The sequence below is a fragment of the Drosophila tropicalis genome, unplaced genomic scaffold (genome assembly GCF_018151085.1).
Source record: "Drosophila tropicalis isolate 14030-0801.00 unplaced genomic scaffold, ASM1815108v1 contig_694, whole genome shotgun sequence".
Lineage (NCBI taxonomy): Eukaryota > Metazoa > Arthropoda > Insecta > Diptera > Drosophilidae > Drosophila > Drosophila tropicalis.
The window spans coordinates 6,774,656-6,799,104 of record NW_027173176.1 but is presented as its reverse complement, the minus strand read 5'-3'; the positions used below and the strand labels follow the sequence as shown (position 1 = coordinate 6,799,104).

The following is a 24,449-nucleotide window of genomic DNA, read 5'->3' as shown; positions in this document are numbered from 1 at the left end:
TGCTGCTATTTTCTCGGGTTGATGATTGTCGCATGCTGATTATGTTGTAATACACTCTTTTCCAAATGAATAAAAAACAAAAATTAAAATCAAGACTTGGAGAAAAGGAATTTCATTGCCACAAAACATCCCATTAACAAAAATCTTATTTTGGGAACTGCCTTACAGATCGAATTTGACCAAGAAAAGTTTTTAACTTTTAGAAAATGAGTGTTCAATATCCCAAGGTTAGAGCCGAACATTCTATATTCTGATATTATATGGCCCGATCGCCCACGTGCTGGGGGATGCCACGTGTTCTGGGTGATTGTTTCCAAGAGATTTATGGGTTGCCTTTTGTTCAATTAGATCAAACACAAAAACAAACGATCAACTTTGCATTGGTTTTGCTTTTTTTTTTTGCTTCTCAAGCTTAAATATCGACGAAGATTCCAATTCAAAATTTTCGATCTATTAAATCAGACATCTATTAATAGTCTGCCCTAATGGAGCGTGACCGAAAATAGCAACTCTCAAGAGGTTGAAGCTACAACACAAGTTGACTTGTCCATCACCATCATGATGATGATAATGACAATGATGGTTATGATGGTTTCAACACTTTCAGCGCGATCTCTTGGCCTTAAGCATTGATTGAGAGTGGCTAAAAATATGAATGCGAAGAATAAGAAGAGGTGACTCTCTACTTCCGCTTGCAATTACCAAAATTGACACAAAATCTAGAGCCATATTTATCTGATCATCTAAATTCAATAAATTCAACGTAAACTGATACAAATAATCACAACAAGCGAGCTTCGATTTTCAAGACTCGATTCGAGACCCAAGATCCAATCGAGCTGCCAAAGAGCCCTCGACTATTGTTCCATCTAAATGATAATGATGAAGATAATAATGATTGCCATAATAATGAAGATGCTTTGTTGACTTTCGTTTTGTCTTTTGGCAGCGCTAATCATTTTTTTTTATGTTTAGAGTTCAATTGAGGCTTGAGATACATTTGATTTCTGTTCGGACAATGGCAACTAGACAATTTGAATCACTAAGCTGGACCCATCAATGAAGAAGCAACCGATGCGATGCGGTAGTCATCGCTAACCGGTTTCCGACTTTTTTTCTATTTGGCGAGCGTGTCAAAGTGAATGGCCAACTCCACTAACTTTTGGCTGCCCGAGAACTTTTTTGTGTATAAATAGTCAGTGTGGGTCTGGTTTTGAAACAGAATCAAATTTGGATTAATCTCATAGACATCTATCAAGTCTTTGGAACACAACTAAGCAAAATGGTTAGTTAGTTGACATCTATTCCACTCCGCATTATTTTACAACTCAGGACTAACTGATTCTCTAATCCTTTTCAGAAATTCTTTGTTATTGCCTTTGCTGTAATCGCAGCTGCTTCAGCCGCTTCTATTGCCACGGATTACCTTCCCCCAGTGGACAACAATTTGGAAGCTGCTTCCGAAGAGTTTGCCGTAGAGACTCCTTTAGCTGATGATGGATACCGTTACAAGACCGTGCGTCGTCTTAAGCTGCGCCATCGTCGTGATGTAAGCGAGCTGCCCTCAGCCGAATACCTGCCCCCAGTTGAAGCTGCTTCCGAGGAGGTTGCCGTTGAGACCCCTTTGACTGAAGATGGTTACCGTTACAAGACTGTCCGTCGTGTGATCCGTCGTCGTCGTGATGTTAGCGAGCTCCCCTCTGCCGAATACCTGCCACCAGTTGAAGCTGCTTCCGAGTCAGTTGCCGTCGAGACCCCTTTGGCTGATGATGGATACCGTTACAAGACTGTCCGTCGTGTGATCCGTCGTCGTCGTGATGTTAGCGAGCTGCCCTCTGCCGAATACCTGCCCCCAGTTGAAGCTGCTTCCGAGTCCGTTGCCGTTGAGACCCCTTTGGCTGATGATGGTTACCGTTACAAGACTGTCCGTCGTGTGATCCGTCGTCGTCGTGATGTAAGCGAGCTCCCCTCTGCCGAATACCTGCCCCCAGTTGAAGCTGCTTCCGAGTCAGTTGCTGTCGAGACCCCTTTGGCTGATGATGGATACCGCTACAAGACTGTCCGTCGTGTGATCCGTCGTCGTCGTGATGTTAGCGAGCTGCCCTCTGCCGAATATCTGCCCCCAGTTGAAGCTGCTTCCGAGTCCGTTGCCGTTGAGACCCCTTTGGCTGATGATGGTTACCGTTACAAGACCGTGCGTCGTCTTAAGCTGCGCCATCGTCGTGATGTTAGCGAGCTGCCCTCTGCCGAATATCTGCCCCCAGTTGAAGCTGCTTCCGAGTCCGTTGCCGTTGAGACCCCTTTGGCTGATGATGGTTACCGTTACAAGACTGTCCGTCGTGTGATCCGTCGTCGTCGTGATGTTAGCGAGCTGCCCTCTGCCGAATATCTGCCCCCAGTTGAAGCTGCTTCCGAGTCCGTTGCCGTTGAGACCCCTTTGGCTGATGATGGTTACCGTTACAAGACTGTCCGTCGTGTGATCCGTCGTCGTCGTGATGTAAGCGAGCTCCCCTCTGCCGAATACCTGCCTCCAGTTGAGGCCGCCTCTGCCGTTTCACCAATCATCGATGTGCCTGCTGAGCAGACCGTTTTGGCTGATGATGGCTATCGCTACAAGACCGTCCGTCGTCTTAAGCTCCGCCGCCATTAAAGTCTCTGGCCAAACGCTCGCCTACCGCAACATTCAAGACTCATACTGAGAAGATGAACGGTTGCCTAGTTGAAAAGTGTCAGAATATGTATTAGTCAATCTGAAACGTTTATGAATAACTCCGAGTACAAACAACGAATAAACAATAAAAGAAAAATGTTAAAAAACAAAGCTCCCTCCTCTTGCCCAACTGCATCATATCTAATCTCTTGCCAGCCACCGATAAGATAACAGCACCCGTCCGCTGCTGTTGCTCAGGTGAAATCACGCACTAGTTTTTAGTTCCATTTTGCAGTTGGCGACGTGCGCGTAAGACAAACTTCTCAACTCAACGAAAACTTAACGAAAACGACAGAAATGAAGTTGGCTAAGAAGTGTTCCACATACTTGGTGATATGCCTGGGTAACGTTGGCCTTAAGATTATGAGCTGTGTAGGAGAAGAAGCAAGTGTGTGTGTGTCTGTGTCTAAGAGTCTATAAGAGAAGGTTTGATTTCCAGACGCATACATTTTTTTTCATGTGCTGTGTGTGTGTTAGTGTGGAAAATGGAGATCCCTCGATGAGTCACCATAAAGACATCATCCTTTTTTTTCAGTGTTTTTTATACATGCATACATGGGTTAAAAATATGGGTACATCATACTAGGACTCATACCTGTGAGTAACCTGTTAAGCATGGTTAATGTGTCACCGAAATAACAAATTCTACAAAAAAAAACCGATCTTATCAGCGCTTTTACAAATATTCACTGATAAGGAAAAAGTTTACTCATCGTCGGTGGCCTTCTTTTCTCTGTGTTTATCTTTTGTTTAGGGCGTGGTGAATCAGATCTCGTTAACGTTAACTTCTACTGCAATCTACTGCGGTTCAATTTTTATTCATTTCAAATAAATTTCTACACCAAAACGAAAAATGGCAAAACTATTTTCTTTTATTGCTTGCAATTTTTGTTTACCAATACCGGAAGCTCAGGCATAAACTGATAATTATTTTATATAATAAATTATTAAAATGTAACTGGAAAAATGGAGAATTCATTGCTTTAAATGATTTTTAAACCTCATACATACACACGTCCAAATACATACATATATGTATGTATATGAATGTGTCCTGCGACAAATTAGTTGCAAGGTATTCTACTTGATCAAAGCGAACTATTCATACTCTATAGACCCACGATATACTATTAATATACTTTTTTATGAGGGAATGTATTTAGTTATCAGCATCTCTTTGACTTAACTCAATACGTTACGTCTAACTACGTAAAAAAGATGTTGTATGCCAAGCAATGTTATTAGAATAATTTTATAAGTTTCTTAAAGGCGATCGAGCCTAGAAAAGTAAACAAATAAAAGATTAAGTGTTTAATTCAAAACATTAAGTTTACCATCAACACGAATATACCATGAGTCCGCGGTATGCAAAAAGAAGAGAAACTAGTATCTATCAAATAATAAAAAAAAAAAAAAAAAAACAGACACAAACAAAAAATTAATTAAAAATAAATTTGGTTTTTGTTTGAATAATTTTACGAGAAATCAAAACTGACATCCGCAATGGAACAATAGCAGAATATGCCAAAATACTAGTTACCCCTCCCGATACCCTCCCTAGCACTCAACATACATAAGTTTAACTTGGATGGGGGTCCGACTGACCAAGCTGCCCCCCACCCGGCACCTGTACCCACCGCACCATTCACTTATCATTCACTAGTTATTCAACGAACTTGGCGCGCGCGAGCGCTTAATTTTTTCTCGGTCTTTTCTTGTATACATATTTTTTAGTGTGTGTGTGTGTGTGTGGCTTTGTTGTTAAATATTTTCTCAATAATTAATTGTTAATATTTTAACAGCTCTTCAGGCAAATAGCAAGAATGTCTGTTTGATGAATGGTGAACATGAGTTTCGCCGAGTTCCGTTCCGTTCCATTCTGGCGAATAAATTTTTGGATATTTATTTCTCGCCATTTGATGGATAGTTCAAAGTCAAGATTGACGTTCTTCAAATATTATAGTTATTTGCGATTTGAACAATTTGTTAACAGCTAATTTTATTCTTTATTCTTTCTTTGTCTTTGTTGTTGAATTTCTTTTCATAATTTGTGCTTTTTTTCTCGCTTTGCTTTATTTACTCTTTGTGACAGTTCTTATGGCCTGCTTGATGCAGGAAACAGAGGCCACGCGGCGCGTTAATCGCGGACGACGAACACTAACCCGCAGATATTTCAGTAAGTCAAGGCGAAAGTCACATCAAAGTTGAAAAAAACTAATGAGTAATACTTATTACAGACTAATTTGAACCCTTTCCTTTCTCTTTTCAGGTGGCTTGGCCATACCCGGATGGGCGCTAATCGTTTGTGTGGCCGTTGCCGAGTTGCTGGTCGGTGGTGCCCTCTACTTCGTCATGTACAAGGTGATTTTAAGCAAGGAGCCCGATGAAGCCACCACCTATACCCCGGCTCAGACCCATGAGACGGCCGCCAGCCCAACCCCAACACATGCGACAACTGTTGCGTAAACAAAAGACGCAAGCCGATTGTATTTTTTTGCTTAGTTTGTTTTTTATAGGCCATCTAATCAACTAATTATAGCCCTTAGATTTTTATATTTCATGTAAAAACTTTAGACGTTTTACTGCGTTTCTATTGACTTCGAATAGAGTTTTTTTCTTATCGTCATTACTTTAGTTTTTTCTTGTCATTTTGCTTTTGTTTGGTTGCTAATAAAAACGAAATTGATTAGCTAACTAAGTTGACATAGTTCAGCATGTCTGGCTCTTAGCATTTTATTGCACCGGCTATGTGGATATGTCAACTCCGACTTCATTTCAGTGATCCAGTTTGTCTTCTAATCTTGGACTATTTAAATCTATATTGACATTGGAAACTGGTCTAGAGTCTAGGCCAAGAAAATCAACCGACTCGTTTCCATGTGGCATATGCTCGGGCGGAGTCTATTCGCGGGTTGTTCGAAACACAATTGAAGCATACTTTTCAGCGGCAAATGGCGTTTTAAATTCCCATTGCGTGCTAATTGGAGTCGTTTCAAGCATATCGAACACACTATTTCCTATTGGGAGTGTATTTCAAACTGTCACGCAGAATCACCTGATCAAACGAATTGCCCTAAGATAGGCTTCTACTAATGGGAACTAGTTCTAGAGGATTCGTACTCTATATAATATTCTCAGCAATTGATTAATATTAAACCGTTTTGTGTTTGCGCTTATCACATTGTGCGATTCAACAGCATTCAACTAATTGCTTAGGAAAATATCATACAAAATTAAACAGCAGTCAGCAGATAAACACGGACAGGAGATAGAAGGAGATGAAGGAAAGGGAAGGAAGGAAAGAAGGTCTATATAGAGTCCGCCACTGGGGCGTATGATTGATATTTATTTTTTCAACAAACACAGGTGCACCTGTGTGTTAAAATTGAAATTCTCATGGCAAAGGCAACAATAAAAAACATGAAGAGAAAAAGTAAACCGAAAACCGACATAAGAAAATGTGTGAAGTTTGTGCAAAAACCGCAAATGTTGCCAGGCACGCGTTTAGCAAAAACGGAAGCAGATAGACACAGAAAAAGCAAGGAGTGGGACTGGGAAAAGAACCCAAAAGAAAAGGCGAACAAAGCGACAGAAAGAGAGATGGAAAGAGCAGAAAAGTGGGTGAAGAGGTGAGGTATTCGATGCTGTTGCTGGTAAAATTTGCATCCGCAATCACTTTAAATGTTTCCGTTTGAATACGCAAATAAATCGAAAAGGATTTTCAATGAATGCTTATGAGTGTAAAGTGGGGGATAAAAGCGGGGTTGCGGGAGGCAAATCCTTGTTAATGTTTGTTGTTTACAACAAACATACATGTCTAAGTCCCCGACAAACGAGACAGAAGACACGCATAAAGAATGAGACAGAGGGAGCAAGAGAAATAACTTTTTTTTCTTTGAGAAATCTGTCAGCAGACAAGATTCGACCTCTTCTTCGCTTGGCCAACTTGTGGCCAGTGGATGGCTATGCAAAATAAATACATATATGTATGTGTGTATGTATCTATGTATATGTTTCCATCAACGTTGAGCTATAAATAAATATGAGCTGCTGTTGCTGTTGCTGCTGCTGCTGCTGTATGACATGGCAACAACGTTGACGATATGTTGATAAACTCTAACATCATTCCCAGTCTCCCTTCCTAACCACTCCAACGCCTTCTTCTCTCTCGCATACAAACAACAAAGTTGGGCAAACTTATGCCAAGTGTGAAATATTCTATATACCTAATAGTTAACCAAACGAGTTGGACGAAAAAGCTTGCGAGAATCCTTTACTCTTTTACCCACTATAGCCAGATGGATGGAAAAGCCTTCCTAATGCAGCAACAACTTGACTGTATGTACACTCTTTTCCAAAAGTCTGCCAACACCTAAACAATTGTAGCAACTGCGGATATCAATGGGCGAGAGGATCACTGTAAAAGAGTTTGAAAGATCCTATAGCCGTTGACTTGTGTAAGCGACTGTAGATGGACTGGCCTGTTGGTATGTATGTGAGGAAAAGAACCAAGTCTTTTATGTGGCTTTGTTATGCCAACCAAAAGTATCCTACAGCTGGCTGACTGGTTGGCTGTGTGCCTGCCTTGACTGGCTTTGCTGGCATTTTGTATCGCTGGTTTTTGCCGTTGGCTTTGGCTCCGTTGCACAAAATTTCTAACCCGAAATTGGACGAGCTGCATGTGTGGTGGCATCGGTGGTGGCGGTGTTCCCGTTGCGGGTGGTTGCGCCTAAACGATTTGCTTTTTGTCTGTTTTGTGTCAATTTGAAATCCGCTTTGGTTATGCGGCGGCAGCAGGAAACTCCTATCTCCTCAAACTTCTACCCGACATCCCCTCTGTTCCTTCAGCTGCTGGCATTTACAGCTACTTGGCTGCAGCGCTTCACTCTCAAGCTTTTCGGTTCAAGTGCCGCTTGGGGATTTTTCAATTGCGTTTATATATACTAGAATTCGATTTGTTAGCGGGAAGAGGCATTGCATTTCCAGCCATTCGGCCGCCGCAAGTGACATCTGTCAAGGCACTCGGTATAACCAGCATCAGAACTGGAATCACTAGAAGTATGTGGCTGGCAATAAGCAGAGTTTGCCATCTAGCAAAACATCTTCATAAAGACATACATATATTTGATACATAAATATATTTATATGTAAAGTGACTTTAGGGACTGCAGCCAAAGCAGCGAACAAAAACGGCTTTGAGGCAAATCTTTGGCTTAGTGGCTAAAGATCTAGAGCATAGTTTGAGATTGCTAACTTACTTGGTATTTCGACTTTAGGCAAATTTGAGCCATTAATTTTATTGCTGCCGTTGCTGTCTGCCAAGTTGGCTATCAAACATCGATTGATATTAATTCGCTTGTGTTCTCAGTCCTTGGTCTTGTCTATATTTCAATATATTTCGGTTAACAATTTGAACTGGTTAACTCAAACGACCTTTGGCGTACTTATTTAAATGAATCTAAATTTGATCAATTAACGGGGCTCAGCCAGTTTAATCCCCCCAACCCGAATGGCTACGCCACTGAAGTAGCGAGTATCAAACATTTGTGCGGAACGTTTGGTTGGCTTTTGGCATAGATGTGCGATTCACCGCACTTTTTATTGTTGCCCCATTAATTTCGCACTAAACTACTAAAAAACTGCTAAACGATTCTCTGTGTGGTGATGGGGATGGCGATGGGAATGGGAATGGGAATAAGAGGCCTGTGCGGTTTCAGTTGAGTTGTGTCATCAATGAGAGGAAGAGCTAGCAGATCCGATCAGATTAGATCAGCTGCTGATCCACTTCGACTTGTGTACATATACATATATAGTTTATAAGTTTGTCTTTTAATTCGTTGTTTGGTTTGCTGCTGTTGTTGCTTTTTTATGAACATTTGATGTTGACAGCGTGCTAATTGTTTGTGCTGGCAACGTGATGGATGTTGTTAGGCTATTTTTGTTTACGTTTATCCAAAATCATATCAATTGACTGACAACACTCCGGCAACTCAACTGAACTGGCTTATCAGCCTAGATTTGCCACTTTTATGAGGGATCTAAGTGGGTTAAGCCTTTGCCCAATTGCCCGATTCGGAATGCAGCTTGAACTTTAACTTTGTTTATGCAAACCGCCTGGTTTGATAAATTTATAACGAATTACCAATGAATTGAGCAAACAAACACACACAGACAACTGATTCGATGGACCGAGAGTAACCACAAAGAAGTGGCTATCCGTTCGATGGAAGGTGGAGACCGGGAAGAAGGCGAGACAGAGTGGAAGAGGAGGGGGAAAAGGGCCAGAGACAATTTCGAAATTGAAATTGCAATGCAACTGAAACAAAACAATTTAAATAAAATAGAAAACCACAACAACGAATCGCCGTGGCTGAGAGTCGTGGCGGTGGTGAAGGCGGTACTGTGGTGGTACGTGTGGGGAGGAGGGTGCGGATAAAAGCAGTGAATTATTTAGCAACAGAAAAGGCAAATTAAATCAAATAGTTATATCATGCGAATAAATCGCCATGGATATCGCACATACGCCCCGTTGACCGCCGCTGCCACGGGCTAGTACTACGGACTGCGGCAACGGCTACTTACGCTGTACACTCAGTGTTCGGGGCATCAGTACGAGCACTGAGCTCAGCGGTAGCAGATCGTGAATCGTTGTTCACAAGCATCAGTTCCACTCCCCGACACAGACCCTGGGTTCCAAGCATTTTAGGGCGCGTGCTTTGTGTATTACAGAGAACAAGAGACAGAGAGATAAAGCGAGAGAAGGAGAGCAGGAGAAGACTTCCTGTCTGGGCCACTTAGCATTCTAATTCCCCAAACGCATTCAAACACGTGCTGCAACGTCTGTGGCAAGGATTTGTAGTGCGACCGGCTCCAACTTCATTGGCAACTTCGTCGACTCCTCCAATCAGCAGGCAACAGCAGTAACTCCGCCAACGGCTTCTTTTTCGCTCGTTTTTTGTTTCGGCATTGTCGGTGTCCTTTGGTGCTCCTTTCTTTTTTTTGTTTTTGTTCTTTTTTTGTGTTTTTTTCATCATGCATTCGCCAACTGCCAAAGTGTCGGGCTATATAGTCCTGATGATTGTGCAAATAATTTTCCTGATTCTATTCTGGCTGTTCGTGCGTTACGAGAAGGCTGTTTTGCCCCAGGCAATCGGTGCTGAAGACGCTGGATCAGCAAACGAACACGTTTCCAAATATCCGCGTGAGTTGCAAAGGATTTTCCTACCATCTTCATCTGCTCACCCACCATCGTACACCAACGAAGCCCACTTCATCCCAAGTCAAATTTCATGCATTTCTTTTCTTTCATCGACCACTCCCCCTTCCAATATGCTTCAATTTGAAGCTATGTGCACAATAACACTTTTAGTTATGGGCAAATTGACCGCAAAGGTGTCAAAAATATTAATTAACAGTTTAGTCTTTATTCACTTTTGTTTGGCCTGGTGACAGTGTCAATCTGCTTCACAGCATGACTAAGATAGCTCAGGAGTCAACCCTGTGTGGTCACTCTATTTTTATAACAATTTATTTCGGCTTAATTAGCCACGTTGGGCTAATGAAATGGGACAAGTTAGCAGCCAGCCGCATTCCCCCATTCCATGTGACTCGGACTTTGGTTTCATTCTTTTGATGTAGTTGTCACTCACCTCATAGACTTACATTTGACACATTTATGATGAGTCGGGGGCAACCAGAGAGAACTGATAAGCTGTCTCCACAACAAATATTTGCAGTTGGAGGGTAAGACAGCTGGATGACAAAAGCTTGATAAATATGACACAAAAAATAAAACCAACTCAAAACTAAAAAACAGCGTCGACCCATAAGTATTTTTATATTTTAATAGAAAAAAAGAACACAGAACAAAATTAGCCGATATTGTTGTCCCACTCAATATCTTTGGTATATTTAAAAAACTATTCCTTGATGGGCTTATTCATATTCCAATCATCAGAACAGATTGCCGAGGATTTGCTTTGAACCGATCCAATTATTCTTATAAATAATTAGGCTCGAAATTTATAAACAAAAGTAATTTAATTAAACTCTTCAAGTCATGAGAATAAAGTAAAGGAGAGTTAAATACCTTGAGAAAAAATGAAAACAACTTTGCCACAGACTTCAGCTTCTGCTATTCAGGAAGTTTTCTATGGTATTTTGGTATTTGGGCCACAAGTTGTATTTGCTTGCCAAGTGTTGGCGGGTCATAAATAAGTTAATAAAGTAATATTTTGCTTGGTCTACAACAGGGCACACCAAGGAGCAGCTCGAAGTCCCGTGGCAGCAATTCCATTAATTACTTTTGCGACTCTCTAACTATGAACAAGTGGGTTTTATGCTTGTATGTATGTCTGTGTGTGTCCGAACAATAGGACACACACACACACACTTTACATAGATGCCCACCAATACAGAGACATAAATAGATGAATAATTAAAGTCATTAATTTCAATTTATGCAAATGCGTCTGTAAACAACTTGTTGCAATTCATAATAAATAAATTAAAGCGTATTTCACACTAATTGCACCCGCGCGTTCTCACACGAACACATTGACTCGCACACACACACACACACACACACTCATGTGTATAGATATATATCTTGGGTGCCCAATAGTGACATCAATCTCACTGCAATTGACTTTTGGCAGCAGACAATTGGCCATCTAATTGGTAGAGACTTGACTTAATTAATCGTCCTCCTTTCTCTCTCTTTCTCTAATTTTTTATTTTTCCTTTTTTTCCTTTGTTTTTGCAGAGTTTCAAGATATTCAGGTTATGATCTTCATTGGCTTCGGATTTCTGATGACTTTTCTGCGCAAATATGGATACAGTGCCACAGGATATACATTGTTCATGGCCGCTTTGGTGGTGCAATGGTCAATTCTGATGAAGGGATTCCTTCACATGGAGTCGGGCAAAATTAGGTAATCCAATTGTACAAAGCCAAATCGGAGGTTACAGAAAATCAATTAATTGATTGCGCTCCTGTCGGCTCTGTTTCTTTGGGCTGGTTTCCTCGCTCTTTCCCCTTCTTTCTGTGTACCTTTTTGTCTTTCTTGGAAAACAAATAAGTTCAAGAAAAATGAAGAGAACACAAAAAACTGAAAATTTATCCTGAAGGTGAAATGAATTCAAAGCAATTACTTTAAATGAACAAGACAAACTTGGCAATCGGTGCAAGGGTGGGGAGCGGGGGGGTTGGCAGGGCAGTGATAGGGGGTTTGGGTGGTGCTTGGTGTGGCAAACAGTACTTATGCTAAGTGAAATGGGCAACAAAGTCAAATAGCAAACACAAGCTGTTTGAAACAAAAAATGCTCTTAAGAAAGCAAGAGAATGATAAACGAGGCGTTCCCGAAAAGTTACTAAATTCTCAACTTATTAACATGACAGAAAAAGTATTACATAATGTCAACATCTAAAAGTATAAAGAAATTGGCCAAATTCTGCAGGCAACCTCGCAGGAAGGAAAATGTATGCATTATATTTCACTTCATTTCATTTGGCGGCCATTTCAGATGGTGGCCATTTTTTATGCGTGTCACACAGCAGAACACCAGATAGGGCGACCCTGCCTGACACGGCTTAATGGGCATCCTTATCTTCTATCTCTTCGACTTGTCACTTACTTCACACTGTCTTCTCGCTTCAGCTTGTCTTTGGAGAACATCATCGATGCGGATATTGCCGCCGCTGTGCCCTTAATTAGCATGGGAGCTCTGCTGGGAAGGACCACGCCAATTCAATTGCTTTGCATGTCCATCTTTGAGGTGGCTCTGTTTGCCGCCAACGAGTATTTGGCCCTAAATGTCTTGAGTGTAAGTAGCGAAAGCATTAAGTGATCAGTTAGTGATTCCTAATCATAGATCTGTGACTGCGGCGGCTCTATAACGGTTCATGCCTTTGGTGCCTACTTTGGTCTCGCTGTGGCCCTAATGCTGCGTCCAGCAAGCGATCAGAATGAGGCCGGAAAGCATGAAGGAGCCAACTATTTGTCGGATATTAGCGCAATGATCGGCACCACTTTCCTGTGGGTCTATTGGCCCAGCTTTAACTCGGTTCTGGCTGAAGGAGCTGGCGGGGAACGAGCCATTTTGAACACGTTCCTATCATTAGCCGCGGCAACAGGTGAGTCACGTTTTCTGAAGCGGCCCAATTATATGAATCAAGTGGCGGGGCCAACCACTTTGCTCCACCTCCACCACCTCTCGGCCACGTTAATTATAATGTTGAAATTGAAAAGGCTCTCGGCTGATCCAAATCCTGAAATCTTTATGCATGCAACTCACAAACTAATTAAATGTCAAATAGTTTCGTTAACACATTTGAAAATTTATTTTGAGCACGTAGCGAACATAAAAAGTGGAGGTGGAGGAGGTAAAATAGGAGGTCAGACTGGCCATAGCCTTTGCTCGCTAGCTTGTTGTTCCTTCACATACACAAATAAATATATATACATACATATATATTTATATACAAATATGGAATGGGAGAGAGTAGACGGAAAAAATAGCCAAGTAAAGTTTCCTTGCCTGCCTGGGTTAATGTAAATAACAAAACACAAATTAAATGTATACAAAGGACCTAACAGGACCTTACACAGCAGCAGCAGCAGCAGCGGTGGTGGCGGTGATAGCGGCAGCAGCTGAGATAAGCCAAGTCCTGGGTTTCGTTCAGCTCTTGGCGTCACTTGGCTGCCTGGCTGGCCGGCCTGACTAGCTGTGGCCTGCTACCCATGGTCATGGCATGGTTATTAAAGCCCTTCACAGTACAGACCGACCAAACGACAGGCCGACCGACCGTCCGACCGTCCGACAGCCCAACAGACCGACCAACAGAGGTAACACCTAAACACTGAGCAGGCACACAAACATCACCAAATAGTAACATCCCGGCACATGAGCTATCCAGACCCAATACAGACACATGCCACACTCTCAATACCCTACGCCCTCATTTCAGCACTCAGCTCTTTTTAACTCTACCATTAAATAATGAACTGGGGACAATTTCCAATGTCCAATGTAAGTCTGAACATAGCAAGAAAGCGATATCTTGGTGGATCGACGTGTTTTGTCACTGATCGATGCCAGAGATGGGAACGGTAACGCATTCGGTTTAATTCAAGTGTATGATTAGTTGGAATTGTCATCTCAGTTAGGGCATTTTATGCGGAAGGATGTGCGATTAGTTGAGTCAACGTGCGGCTGTCCTCTTCCCGACTTCTCGCTGCATCCTCAAATTTCGTTCAATCCTGGAACCATTCAGTGGCCAGTTACTTGGCTGATACTATATGTATGTAGTATGTACATGTTCATGTAGTTGTTGTTGCCTTAATTAAACTAAAGCTTGGGGTTCAGTTCAATGCTGAAATTAGAGGCGGTATTCGGATGGGTGTGTGTGTGTGTGTCTGCTGTCTTCTGCATACGGGTGCAAGGGGGGCAGAGGGGACATGCATGGCAGACGACGACGCCATTTGGTGTCCAAATGCGGCGCCAACAGCAAAAATACGCCCCAGTTGTTGTTTTCACACCATGAACGAGCCTGGGTCTGAGGTTCTGAGTCCGGGTCTGGGGCTGGGTCTGGGTCTGGGTCTCTTGTCAGTGTCGCCCCTGGCCCTCATTGTTGGCCGACGATGTTAAGCACAATACACACATTTTATAGTCGCAAGTGACACCATTGGCGTTAATTTAAATTGTTTAATGTTCGAGTAACACCAACAGCAATAGCAACAGCAACGGCAACTCGACTAGCCAAATCTCGTACGCTTTTGGCTTGGCTTTGGTTGAGCTAAAGTCTAGTCCATGGCTCTGATGCTGGTCTCTTCTACCTCCCTGACTCTGGCTCTCTCTCTGTGGACTATAAAAAAGCTGTTTAATTGATTTTTAAGCCAGCATTTTGTGTTCTTCTTGTAATTTTGTGTGCGTTTGTGGGTGTGGGTGTGGGTGTGGATGCGTGTGTGTCGCCTGGACAATGTCAAAAGCTGTTTTGAAATTGCTGCGGTTTTTTGTGATTTGCTTCACTTATTTCTATTTGCCACTGGCCATGCCACAGAAGCCAACCAAAGCTAAAGCCAAAGCCAAAGCCGAAACCCCTAGCCCGTAGCCCGTAGCCCGTAGCCCGAACCTAAAGCCAAACCCGAAACGGATTTCAACTAATTTATGCAAATTATTATTACTGCAACATATGTTATCCCATTAAATGGAGGAGATTTTTAAGTATTTAGTGTTTATTTTTTGCTGAGATTTATGCTTTCTGTGTCCTGGTAATAAACTGAAGAGTCCTTGCCCCATGTTATGGCATGTATATTTAGTATTTACTAGTTTGTAGTATTTAGTTTTTGTGACTGAACATTTTTATTACTTTGCTGCTTTCTCCTCATTTCCCCCTCTACATGTGCCTGTGTATTTGTGTGTTTATGAGTTGCGGTTGTGGTTGCATGGCATCAGAGCGGACATGACATTTGAGTTCTAGAAAGGACAGTTGACAGCAACAAAAGAGAGTTATCCAACAAAAGTCAACTTTCTACTTTCTAATTTATAGTGCTAAATTTGAGCTACGGGCCATAAACGGTTGCTTAGTTCCAACTTGATAGTATCTAACTAAATGCAATATGTTGTTCATGTCAGTTTTTCTACCATTTAGTCTCAATTTGTGGAGAATCTCAAAAATGTGAAAAAGGAATTCTTTTTGTTCGGTTCAACTGTGTTAGAGAGATGAAAGTAGTTGATAAATTCATATTTGTTGCTTCGAATCAGAAAGGGAAAGGGCCACTCTAGGTGCCCATGAGGTGGACGAAAGGTTTCGAAACCTAAACATAAGCTATTTGGCTTGTACATTTAAATAACTAACTAAAAACCTAAAAAATTTAGTCGAACAGATGTTGCGGAGGGAATGAAAAGCAAATAAAATTCGGCGGCCGTCTACGAATTTTTCAACCCCCACAAGAAAAACCATCTAATTATGAACAAAAATGTATGAAATCTCAATTTGAGCCCATTCAACAAATCATTAACACAATGGAACCGAATAAAGGCTATATCACCTGGCCAGTGATTCAACTAGCTTTCCCTTCGACCACTTCACTCCCTCCACTAATGCCGCCCCAATTCCGTTCGGAAAAACTTATGAATGTAACCCCATGTTAGTTTGCAATTTTTTGAAAGCATAACCAACTCTGGCTTTTGTTCGAATTTCTGTAATCATTTGCCATGACTCCCCCACCAACTTACAAGCCCACACGCCAACCCAGCCACCCACTAACTATTTCCTTTACGTTTACCTTTTTGCAGTGACCACCTTCGTTGTATCCGCACTTGTCAGCCATGAGAATAAATTGGATATGGTGCACGTGCAGAACTCGACACTGGCCGGCGGCGTGGCCGTTGGCACCGTTTGCAACTTGCTTCTCGGCGCACACGGTGCTGTCTTAATTGGCATTATCGCCGGCACGGTTTCGGTGCTCGGCTATCGCTATTTAACCGTAAGTTGAACGAACCAAAAAATGCGGGGAAAAAACTCAGCGAGCCCTCGCCATCCATACATAGCGTACACCTCAACCCACCGCAACTACGACTGCTACTACTATTCAAAATGCCTAGTCCAATAGAAGGGTGGATGGGAAGGAGAACTGAGTGGGCCGGAGGAGATTGTAGTAGGAAGCTGTGTTTGACCATTGCCAGTTGCATTTAGCAGTCGTTGCCAGTCTCTTCCTCGTCCACTGCACTTTAATTAGTGGAGCCTAGGAAAAATGCGACGCTAATGAGTAAAGTTTGTTGCCCGCCGGGCATACTTCCATTTACAAGCAACAACAACGTACAACCTATGTGGGAATGACTACTAACTACATAAAATTCAAATGTTGCCCTGTTCAGAACCATTTTTTGGGCGGGGGGTCCGTGAAAGTCCATGAGGCTTGATTGCGGCTGAAAAGAAGCCGAGAACGAAAGAGCAACCATCCCGAAAGACTTTCTCTCCAATTGATAAGAAAAATTTGACACCACATTTTATGTGGAGTACTCTATCAATTCTTAACCGATTTGTTTGTATATTTGTTTAGCCCTGGCTAACCTCCAACTTGCGACTGCATGACACCTGTGGCGTACACAATCTACATGGCCTACCGGCCCTAATTTCAGCCATTGCCTCGGCCATTTATGCCTCAATGGTCACTGCGGACGACTACCAATCGGAGCTGGAGGATATTTTCCCAGCCATGGTTGGCAACAATGGCACTGCCACCAAAATTATGGGCGTAAGTTTTAACCACAATTGTCCAGCCATGCTGCAGGAGCTAATCAGTTTTGTGACCACGTTTAGGGCTTGGGTAGGAATGCCAGCTCGCAGGCGGGCTACCAGCTGTTTGGCATCGTTGTGACACTCCTGATAGCCATAGGTGGTGGCATATTGACAGGTAAGTGGAAGATATAATCAAGGCAATGCATCAAATCACGCTGCCCTCCCCCAGGTGCCGTTTTAAAGTACACGAACTTCCGTAATCTGCAAAAGGACGAACACCATCTAGATGAGCAGTACTGGGAGGTGCCAGCATTGGAGTCCAAAGAGGAATAGTTGAGTTTTGAGCCTACCAGCCCCCTAAATTTCCTCCATCATCACAATTATGTTGCTTAAATGTTTGCCAAAAATCGATCGATCGAATATCTGTTATGCCATGTCTTAGTCCTGTATGCTTAAAAGACATCATTTGTATTATTTTATTCTATTCCATAAATGGGATTGGTATGTTTTAGTCTAAAATGCCTTGCACAGTGGGTGCGAATATGCTCAGCAATCCGCACATATACATACATGTACACACATATACATATATACATAGATGGGCTAGAATCGTTTGTTGTTACTCTATATGTCTGATCGACGAGCCACATTCCGTCAATGTGGCCCACTGTGTTTGGAATATTTCCTTGCTTGCTGTCTTGGTACACTTTTTAAGAATTTTTTGTATACTTTTTTTGTACAATGTTTTTTTTTTTTAGTGTGTGTGTGTGTGGGTGTGTATGTTGCTCAACTTTTGTTCGCCTCTTTTTGCAGTAAACTAGAAAAAATTGACGAGCTTCTATTGTAAGTCTCACTCAGCAGACAAAGGGACATTTCGAAAGTGCACCAGCATCTGCAATACGGGCAACAGCAACAGCAACAACAACTTAAATTGCAACTGCAACAATAGAGCCATTGAGCAATCCTTTGTCCCTGCGCTTGCTTTGCCTTAATTTTTGTAGACATTTGTCGTATTTAATTAAAAACTTGAACAATTTACACATTTAATTAGCGTAGAGAGCACAACAAAAACAACAAACAATAAAAAAAAAAAAAAAAACAGTAGCAACAAAACAAAAAGTATTAGCAATAAAAATATTTTAAATGTGACATTGCCTTACTCTCTCGTTTTCTCTCTCTCTCTCTCTCTCTCTCCCTTTTGTCTCTTTTTTATTCTTGTTATTTTTGTGAATTTATTTTGCATGCTTCGCGCAAAATTTTTAATGGAATTAAAATCATACACATAAAATCCCTCCCTCTCATTGTTTCCTCCGCCTGTCGGGCTGCTCCTCCCACATCTTTCACTCCTCGCCACCCATCAACGACAATGGCATGTTGGGGTGGGGAAAAAGTTTAAATATGCTGGGAGAAGTTTTGGGTGATGCCGCCAACAATGCTGAGGCAGCCGCCAACTTTAATTGGCGCCCATTTCTGTTACGCAACTGGAATGCAATTGTCCCCGCCAACAATTTGTATGTGCGGGGAGCCTTGCACTAGCAGACAGGAGGGGCAGGGAGCTGCAAAAATATTGTCAAGTCTCTCTCCCATTCTCTCTCGAATGTTGAGCAAAAATTGTTAGCTAATTAAGTGGTCCAAGACAAAGTGTCAACTAATTAGCTGACTTTTAGCCAAGAGACTCTTGCAACTATTGCCAGCAACAGCAACAGCAGCAGCAGCAGCAGCTTAGCCGGCGATTAGTTCACCTGGGGAATAAAACAAAAGCAACTTAAGAATAATGTCTTTTAAATGACCATAAGCTGGCGGCCAACTACTTAAGGTAAGGATTTAGCCGCATTTCGATTATGGAGAAAGAGACCCATGGAAGGGGGAGCAGTTCAACAAGTTTCAATAAAATTGTCAACTGATTGCCAGTCGATTGGCTGAGCTGGAAGCATATGTGAGTGTGTGCTTGATCTAGGGCTTAAGATAGACTGAAGGTAAATCATATATGTACATAAGGGGAGAGGAAACAAGAGAGAGCGAAAGGGGGAATTGATTAAATAAGTGTGATTTTCGGAGAGCGAGTCTTAAACCGTGATGACCCTCACAATTCGAAGAACAATTTCATCGTGATTCAAAAGGCGTCTAGTCAAATGAGTAACCCAGTGGCTGCGTCCGATAAAACTAGCAGACAACTGGCTCTGGAGTCTCCCTCTGTGATAGTCTGGGGCAGACTGTGTGCAATTTGGCAAAGTATTCCCCGATGAGCCGTTGGACACAGACCGTCTGTGAGTTGCCCCATCCACATCCACATTCCTATACCAATCTTCGTCTCCGTCTCTATTTTTGTTTTGCCGTATGTGTCTATGCCGATGTCTAAGTGCTGTTTTATTGCATGTGGTTGGATGGTTAGATGGTTGCCCAGACCTAGACCCAAAGCCAGAAACAGAACGATAGCCACAGCCAGAGCCAGAGCCAGACTCACACGTCTATAATAATAATTAACAGCCTGAAAAGGCAGTGGAAAATATGTCGCCAGTTGCCAATCCTCCTGGTTCTGTCTGTGGCATATTTTATGCATGCCCAGCCAGCGATGACGACGACGACGACGACGACGTCGACGACTATGACACGGACAGCCATAAAAACTGCACCAGCAGCTCGGCAGCAGCAACAACAACAATGAGAGCAATTAAGGCAACTTTAAGCGCGCTGACAACTCAAGCGGCATCTCGACATTGACTTTGCCTTTGTCTCCAGCTACAGCTTTAGCACTTGCTCCTACTGCCAGCTGCCTGCCGCCTGCTCCCAGCTGCCGGTTGAGCAACAGCAACAAATTGTTGGGCCATAGTTCTTTCAATTGTAGTTGTAGTTGACGTTGTACCGGAATGCTTAGAGCCCTAGCCAGCTGGGGGATTTTGTCTGTTGCAGGAAGCTTAGACTTGAAGCGGAAACTTGCAACATTTTCCAACTGTACAATTTTTTTCGGGTGTTGTTTCCGGTGGCGCTGACATTCTGCTGTGTCTCTGTTTATGGTCAGATGACGAGAACGACGACAAATACATTGACAACAGCAGCAACAAGGACGAGAAGTGATAGTCTGGTTTTTTCTGTTGTTGCTTCGACTTAAAGGGGTCGGTGTCACCCTCTCATTTGCTTAATGTTTCTTCATTGCTGGGGCAGGAACAAATGTTGCACGTGCCTGTGCCAATGTCTGCCCCAACGGTCGCGTTGGGTTCCCCGTGGCGGTTTCTGGCCTGGTTGCCGCTTGTCAATGCAAAATTCATGATTTACGTTTAAGTGTCATTGATGTTTAATTATTTAGGCAACCACGACAAGTCGTTTAAGTTGGATTGGTTCAACCAACAGTGGGTAAACTGGACTGGAGAAGGATGGCATTGCCATAGAAGCCAATGGCCAATTGGCCATAGACCAAAGACCATCCAAAGATTCAGACGATTTGGATATATTTATCATGTCGGATAGTTCTCTCACGTGTCCATCTCTATTGGATATATTTCTGTAAATATTCACAAACCGAGTGTAATTTTCTGCTTTTAAGGAGAATGGCCAACGGCTGCAGCGCACACACACACACACACACACACTTGGATGGAAGGTATTTGTATTTACATGATGATGGCGCTTTCCATTTCACTTGTGGCCACCACCAAAATGTTTGCATGTTTCTTTTAGCCCGGGACTAACATAAACATACAGAGGTACATGTGTAGAAGCACTGGGCACGCCATTCAGAGAGATGGGGTAAGTGAAATGAAGTTGGCGACCCTGCACAATTTGCAATACACCCGGGACCGGCTACGACTCTGACTCTGGGATATGGGAAATATCATTGAGAATGGAATGGAATGGATGGAGAGTCATGTGCATGCCCAGAGCACATTTCGTGAGCCAACAAAACGTTCAGTTGTTCTGAAAGCAGAAAAGTGAAATTAAATAAATTTTATAACATAATTTACGCTATCAAAACATGCACCGACATTTCCCCAACAGCCCGCACCCCACCATCGGCAGTAGCAGTAGCGTTCCATCGTTTTGTTCACTTTGGTTAGCTGATTTGCCTCGTCGATTGCATTTGTCTTGTACTCTGGGATTTGGCCTTCTTCCTGTGGGGCCTCCACTCTACTCATGCTTTGTTTTCTTTCAGCTTCTGCTGCTGCTCCTCCAGAGGATTTCTTGTTAATGTTACGCATTGCGAAAAGGCTCTGAATTGTTAAAGGGAGCTGACTATTAGATGGGCTGTATGGGGGGATCGAATGTTGCGACGGGGTTGGGTGGGGGCTTCAATTAAATTTTAATTTTACAGAGCTTAAGCATGAAATTCAGTTCAGTTTGGTTCGCTTTGGGTTGTTTTATTTTTTATACTTTGGTTTTTGTTTTTTCGGCTGATGGAGGTGGAATCCGGGCGCGACCGAAAATGCTTTTCATTAAGGCCAATGTATATAAAATTGTGTATTTTATGGCTGCGTTTTAAGCTTTTCATTGGCCAATATTGCAATGGCTTACCTGAATATGAATGCGAATGCTAAGGCATGAATTATACATAGGCATATTTGATGATCGGATTCCAGTAGGAGGCAGATTGAGTCAGGCCCAGCGATAGAAGGCAAGCCACCTACTTAATTGCCATCTAACTCCATGAAATTCACAAATTAAGGAGTTGCATTTTAGTAAGTTTTTTCTTGTTTGCCGCCTTGAAAAGCTGTTGATTAATTTTAGATTAGAAAAGAATATTCAGATAAATCTTAAACTGAGTATAAAAATTACTCTTCAGTATATTGATCTTGTATCCTCAATGTTTCAAGGGTTGAAACATGTATCTTGTAGCTGTTTGGAGAGAGGCGTTTATATGCCCCGCCTTAGAGTATGCCATAGTTTCGATTTAGTACATTTGTTTCTCTTGGAAGGGGGCATGAGGCCAAAGGGGAGAGAGAGACTTTGGAAGGAAAGCTAGGATAGGGCAACATCGAAAATGAGAGGAATTATCCAACAAAAAGGGATAAATAGAGGCGATATGGTCGCCATACTTTTTTCACCAAATAATCTGCCAAGCAACAAGTTAAATCCAAAGAGAAAGAAAAGCCCAATTTTTTTTTTATACTATATTGTATAAAATGTATTTAGTGTCCTCTTTCATAGGCATATAAATTTCTCAACATACACAGAATAACTGACGTCACAGTGGCAAATCAGCTGCGACAGAAGAGAAACAATCTAACGCCTCATTTGCGAACATTTTGAGAGAGGCTGGGGTGTGCTGATTTCTGGGAGAGGAATTTAGTGGAAGCCAAACGTCGGGCTAGAATAAAACACGAAAACGGAGCCCCGCGATCGCAACCCAACGACGGGGGTAACCTCCCTGCGGGGAGGGTAATATAAGATAAAACAAAAAAAAGTAATACATATGTAATACATACTCAGCGCGATCAGAAAGGAAAATAAAAGTAATAATACATAAACATACATAACTCAGCGAGTGAAAAAAAACGCACTCACAAAAAAAAAAAAGTAATTTTTAAAACTAAAATCTAACTGTAACCTTAAGCAAGCAATGCAAAAATATGTGGCCGTTGGCTGTGTCGCGGACTCGTGTCAGAAAAAAAAAATACCGCTTATTATTGTTCCCTCTCGATACCCAACGAAAAAATGAGCGTGAATAAATTTGTGGATCGTGTTAGAGTAGTGGAACCTGAGTAATGAACTTGACCTAATTCTGAGCAGCTGAGGTTTTTTGTTCGATTTTTTTTCTTGTGATTTTTTTTTGTGAACAATATTTTAGCTTTTTCAGCAGATCGTGAAGCGCTTCATCGATGGATTTAATATTAAAGCTGTGAGTTGAAATTAACTTATTTCTTATTAAATTCTTATTTCTTATTGTTGTTTTTTTCAACATGGCGTAAATTGGCCACATAAAAAAACAACAAAAAGTTGGGAAAAAAGGGAATTAATTAAATGAAAAAAAAAACAGACCAACCTACAATAATTCCCTTCGGCAATAATTGTCTCTTAAATAAAGGTTAATTGTGACATGATTGAAAAGAAAAATGCAGGCTACTCCGTAGATAGAGTTCTCCTTCTTCTGGAGTTGTGGATTCTCCGGTTAGGATATGGCTTTCGCAAGCACGTATTTATTTTAATAATAAGCAGTAGGCCTCAGCATAAGGAATTCATTACAGGGTGCACACCTTAGCTGAGAGACACCAACTAGCCTACACGTGTTCGTTGCACGTTCCAGGGTGCTTCCGAGTTTTTTATGATAACCCTCAGGAAATTGCTTCAATGCACTTGACTTTAGTTACTTTTCTTTTTTTCTCTCCATTGGCTCTTCTATTTTGTTTTGAATGTGAAAATATTCGCAAACAAGTTTTTTTGTTTCCTTTTTGGAATTGAAATAAAATGCATTTGCCACATTTCCATTTAGTTATTGTTGTTGTTGTTGTTTGTGGGGGTAGTAACTAAGGGACTGGGCAGGATGAGACTGGGCGTGGCAGGGCACCCAAAACACATTCAAAACACGCTGCTAACTTGAATACACTCAAGTGTTCATAAAAAAGGCGCCCACACACTCATCCACTCAACCATTCGTTCACCCACACACTTACACACACACAGAGACTCGCATATGTACCCATAAAATCCATATTGACAGCATTCGAACTCGTAAAGGATAGGGCATCGAGGTCGGGGGTTGGATTTTGTGGGAACCATTGTAATAATGTCCAAAAATATGTTACCAACACGTGTAGCCTGCATGCCAACACAACAACAACAGCAACTAAAAAAAACAAAAGAAAAGGATTGGCTTCCTCCCTCGTCCATGCACACAGACCCACACCTCTTCATTTCCGTTAGATACGCTTAATCGATGCAGCTGGCAGGCACACCTCATCCCCCCCCCAACTCTTTCCCCACAAGCTCCTGCGATATTTTTATATAGAACAAGGATATTTTATTTAACGTCAGAGAGAGAAGAGACAAAGTCAATGCGCCGCGTTCATCAGAACGATTCGAATCTTGTATGCCCTATGGCCACATACCGCTGTCTCTTGTTGTTCCGCCCCCCACCACCGCGTCTGCTGCCTCTTGCCATATGCATAAAACATAAAAACAACAACAAAAAATATGCTGACAATAAAAAATTTGCTGTTAGCTGAGCGTTTCGGCAACATGCAACATGCTGTTGCATGGCCATCAGAAGGACATGAATACAGACAGACGGACGGACGGACAGACATGGAAGCAGACAGGCAGGCTGGCAGAAGTTAACGATACAGTTCACCTAGATATGTGAAAAAAAAAAAATAATAATATGAAAACCACAGAAACGAAGTTTCTATACTCTGAAATGATGATGAAACAATAAAATACATACATACCTTTATGTACATCATATAAATTAGATATAGAGAAGGTTTAAACATTTTGACATTGATCTCATAGTCCCAAAAGGTTTACTAGCTCTACATGATGGCGCAGTTAAAACCGAATCTTCTG

General features: G+C 42.0%; 3 protein-coding genes across 4 annotated transcripts; all 3 read left to right on the top strand.

Moving 5' to 3' along the window:
* Positions 1-206: 206 nt before the first annotated feature.
* On the top strand, positions 207-2,650 carry LOC137579225 (uncharacterized). The gene is made up of 2 exons (XM_068292931.1): positions 207-227; positions 1,361-2,650. The coding sequence occupies exons 1-2, from the start codon at positions 207-209 to the stop codon at positions 2,648-2,650; spliced, it is 1,311 nt and encodes a 436-aa protein (XP_068149032.1).
* A 293-nt stretch (positions 2,651-2,943) lies between these two features.
* hoka lies at positions 2,944-5,336 on the top strand. The gene is made up of 3 exons (XM_068292771.1): positions 2,944-3,053; positions 4,803-4,886; positions 4,980-5,336. Exons 1-3 carry the CDS (start codon positions 3,008-3,010, stop codon positions 5,174-5,176), a joined length of 327 nt encoding a protein of 108 aa, XP_068148872.1. The 5' UTR covers positions 2,944-3,007; the 3' UTR covers positions 5,177-5,336.
* A 3,970-nt stretch (positions 5,337-9,306) lies between these two features.
* Positions 9,307-18,072, top strand: Rh50 (Rhesus blood group-associated glycoprotein Rh50). 2 transcript variants are annotated; one of them, XM_068292504.1, is made up of 9 exons: positions 9,307-9,911; positions 11,475-11,643; positions 12,370-12,535; positions 12,584-12,845; positions 16,010-16,200; positions 16,777-16,971; positions 17,037-17,130; positions 17,185-17,287; positions 17,769-18,072. In XM_068292504.1, exons 1-9 carry the CDS (start codon positions 9,743-9,745, stop codon positions 17,800-17,802), a joined length of 1,383 nt encoding a protein of 460 aa, XP_068148605.1. In that variant the 5' UTR covers positions 9,307-9,742; the 3' UTR covers positions 17,803-18,072. The 2 variants fall into 2 exon arrangements, with proteins under 2 accessions (XP_068148605.1, XP_068148606.1); XM_068292505.1 differs by lacking the exon at positions 17,769-18,072 and having other exon boundaries at positions 9,308-9,911; positions 17,185-17,448.
* Positions 18,073-24,449: the final 6,377 nt, after the last annotated feature.

Bases quoted from the DNA above. Each gene is read 5' to 3' on its own strand.
- LOC137579225 (XM_068292931.1), top strand. From the start codon at position 207: ATGAGTGTTCAATATCCCAAG. The intron at 228-1,360 runs GTTAGAGCCGAA...AATCCTTTTCAG, and splicing joins TGAGTGTTCAATATCCCAAG to AAATTCTTTGTTATTGCCTT.
- hoka (XM_068292771.1), top strand. From the start codon at position 3,008: ATGAAGTTGGCTAAGAAGTGTTCCACATACTTGGTGATATGCCTGG. The intron at 3,054-4,802 runs GTAACGTTGGCC...TCTTTGTGACAG, and splicing joins ATACTTGGTGATATGCCTGG to TTCTTATGGCCTGCTTGATG. The intron at 4,887-4,979 runs GTAAGTCAAGGC...TTCTCTTTTCAG, and splicing joins ACTAACCCGCAGATATTTCA to GTGGCTTGGCCATACCCGGA.
- Rh50 (XM_068292504.1), top strand. From the start codon at position 9,743: ATGCATTCGCCAACTGCCAAAGTGTCGGGCTATATAGTCCTGATGATT. The intron at 16,972-17,036 runs GTAAGTTTTAAC...GACCACGTTTAG, and splicing joins CTGCCACCAAAATTATGGGC to GGCTTGGGTAGGAATGCCAG. The intron at 17,288-17,768 runs GTTGAGTTTTGA...CTCTTTTTGCAG, and splicing joins TTGGAGTCCAAAGAGGAATA to TAAACTAGAAAAAATTGACG.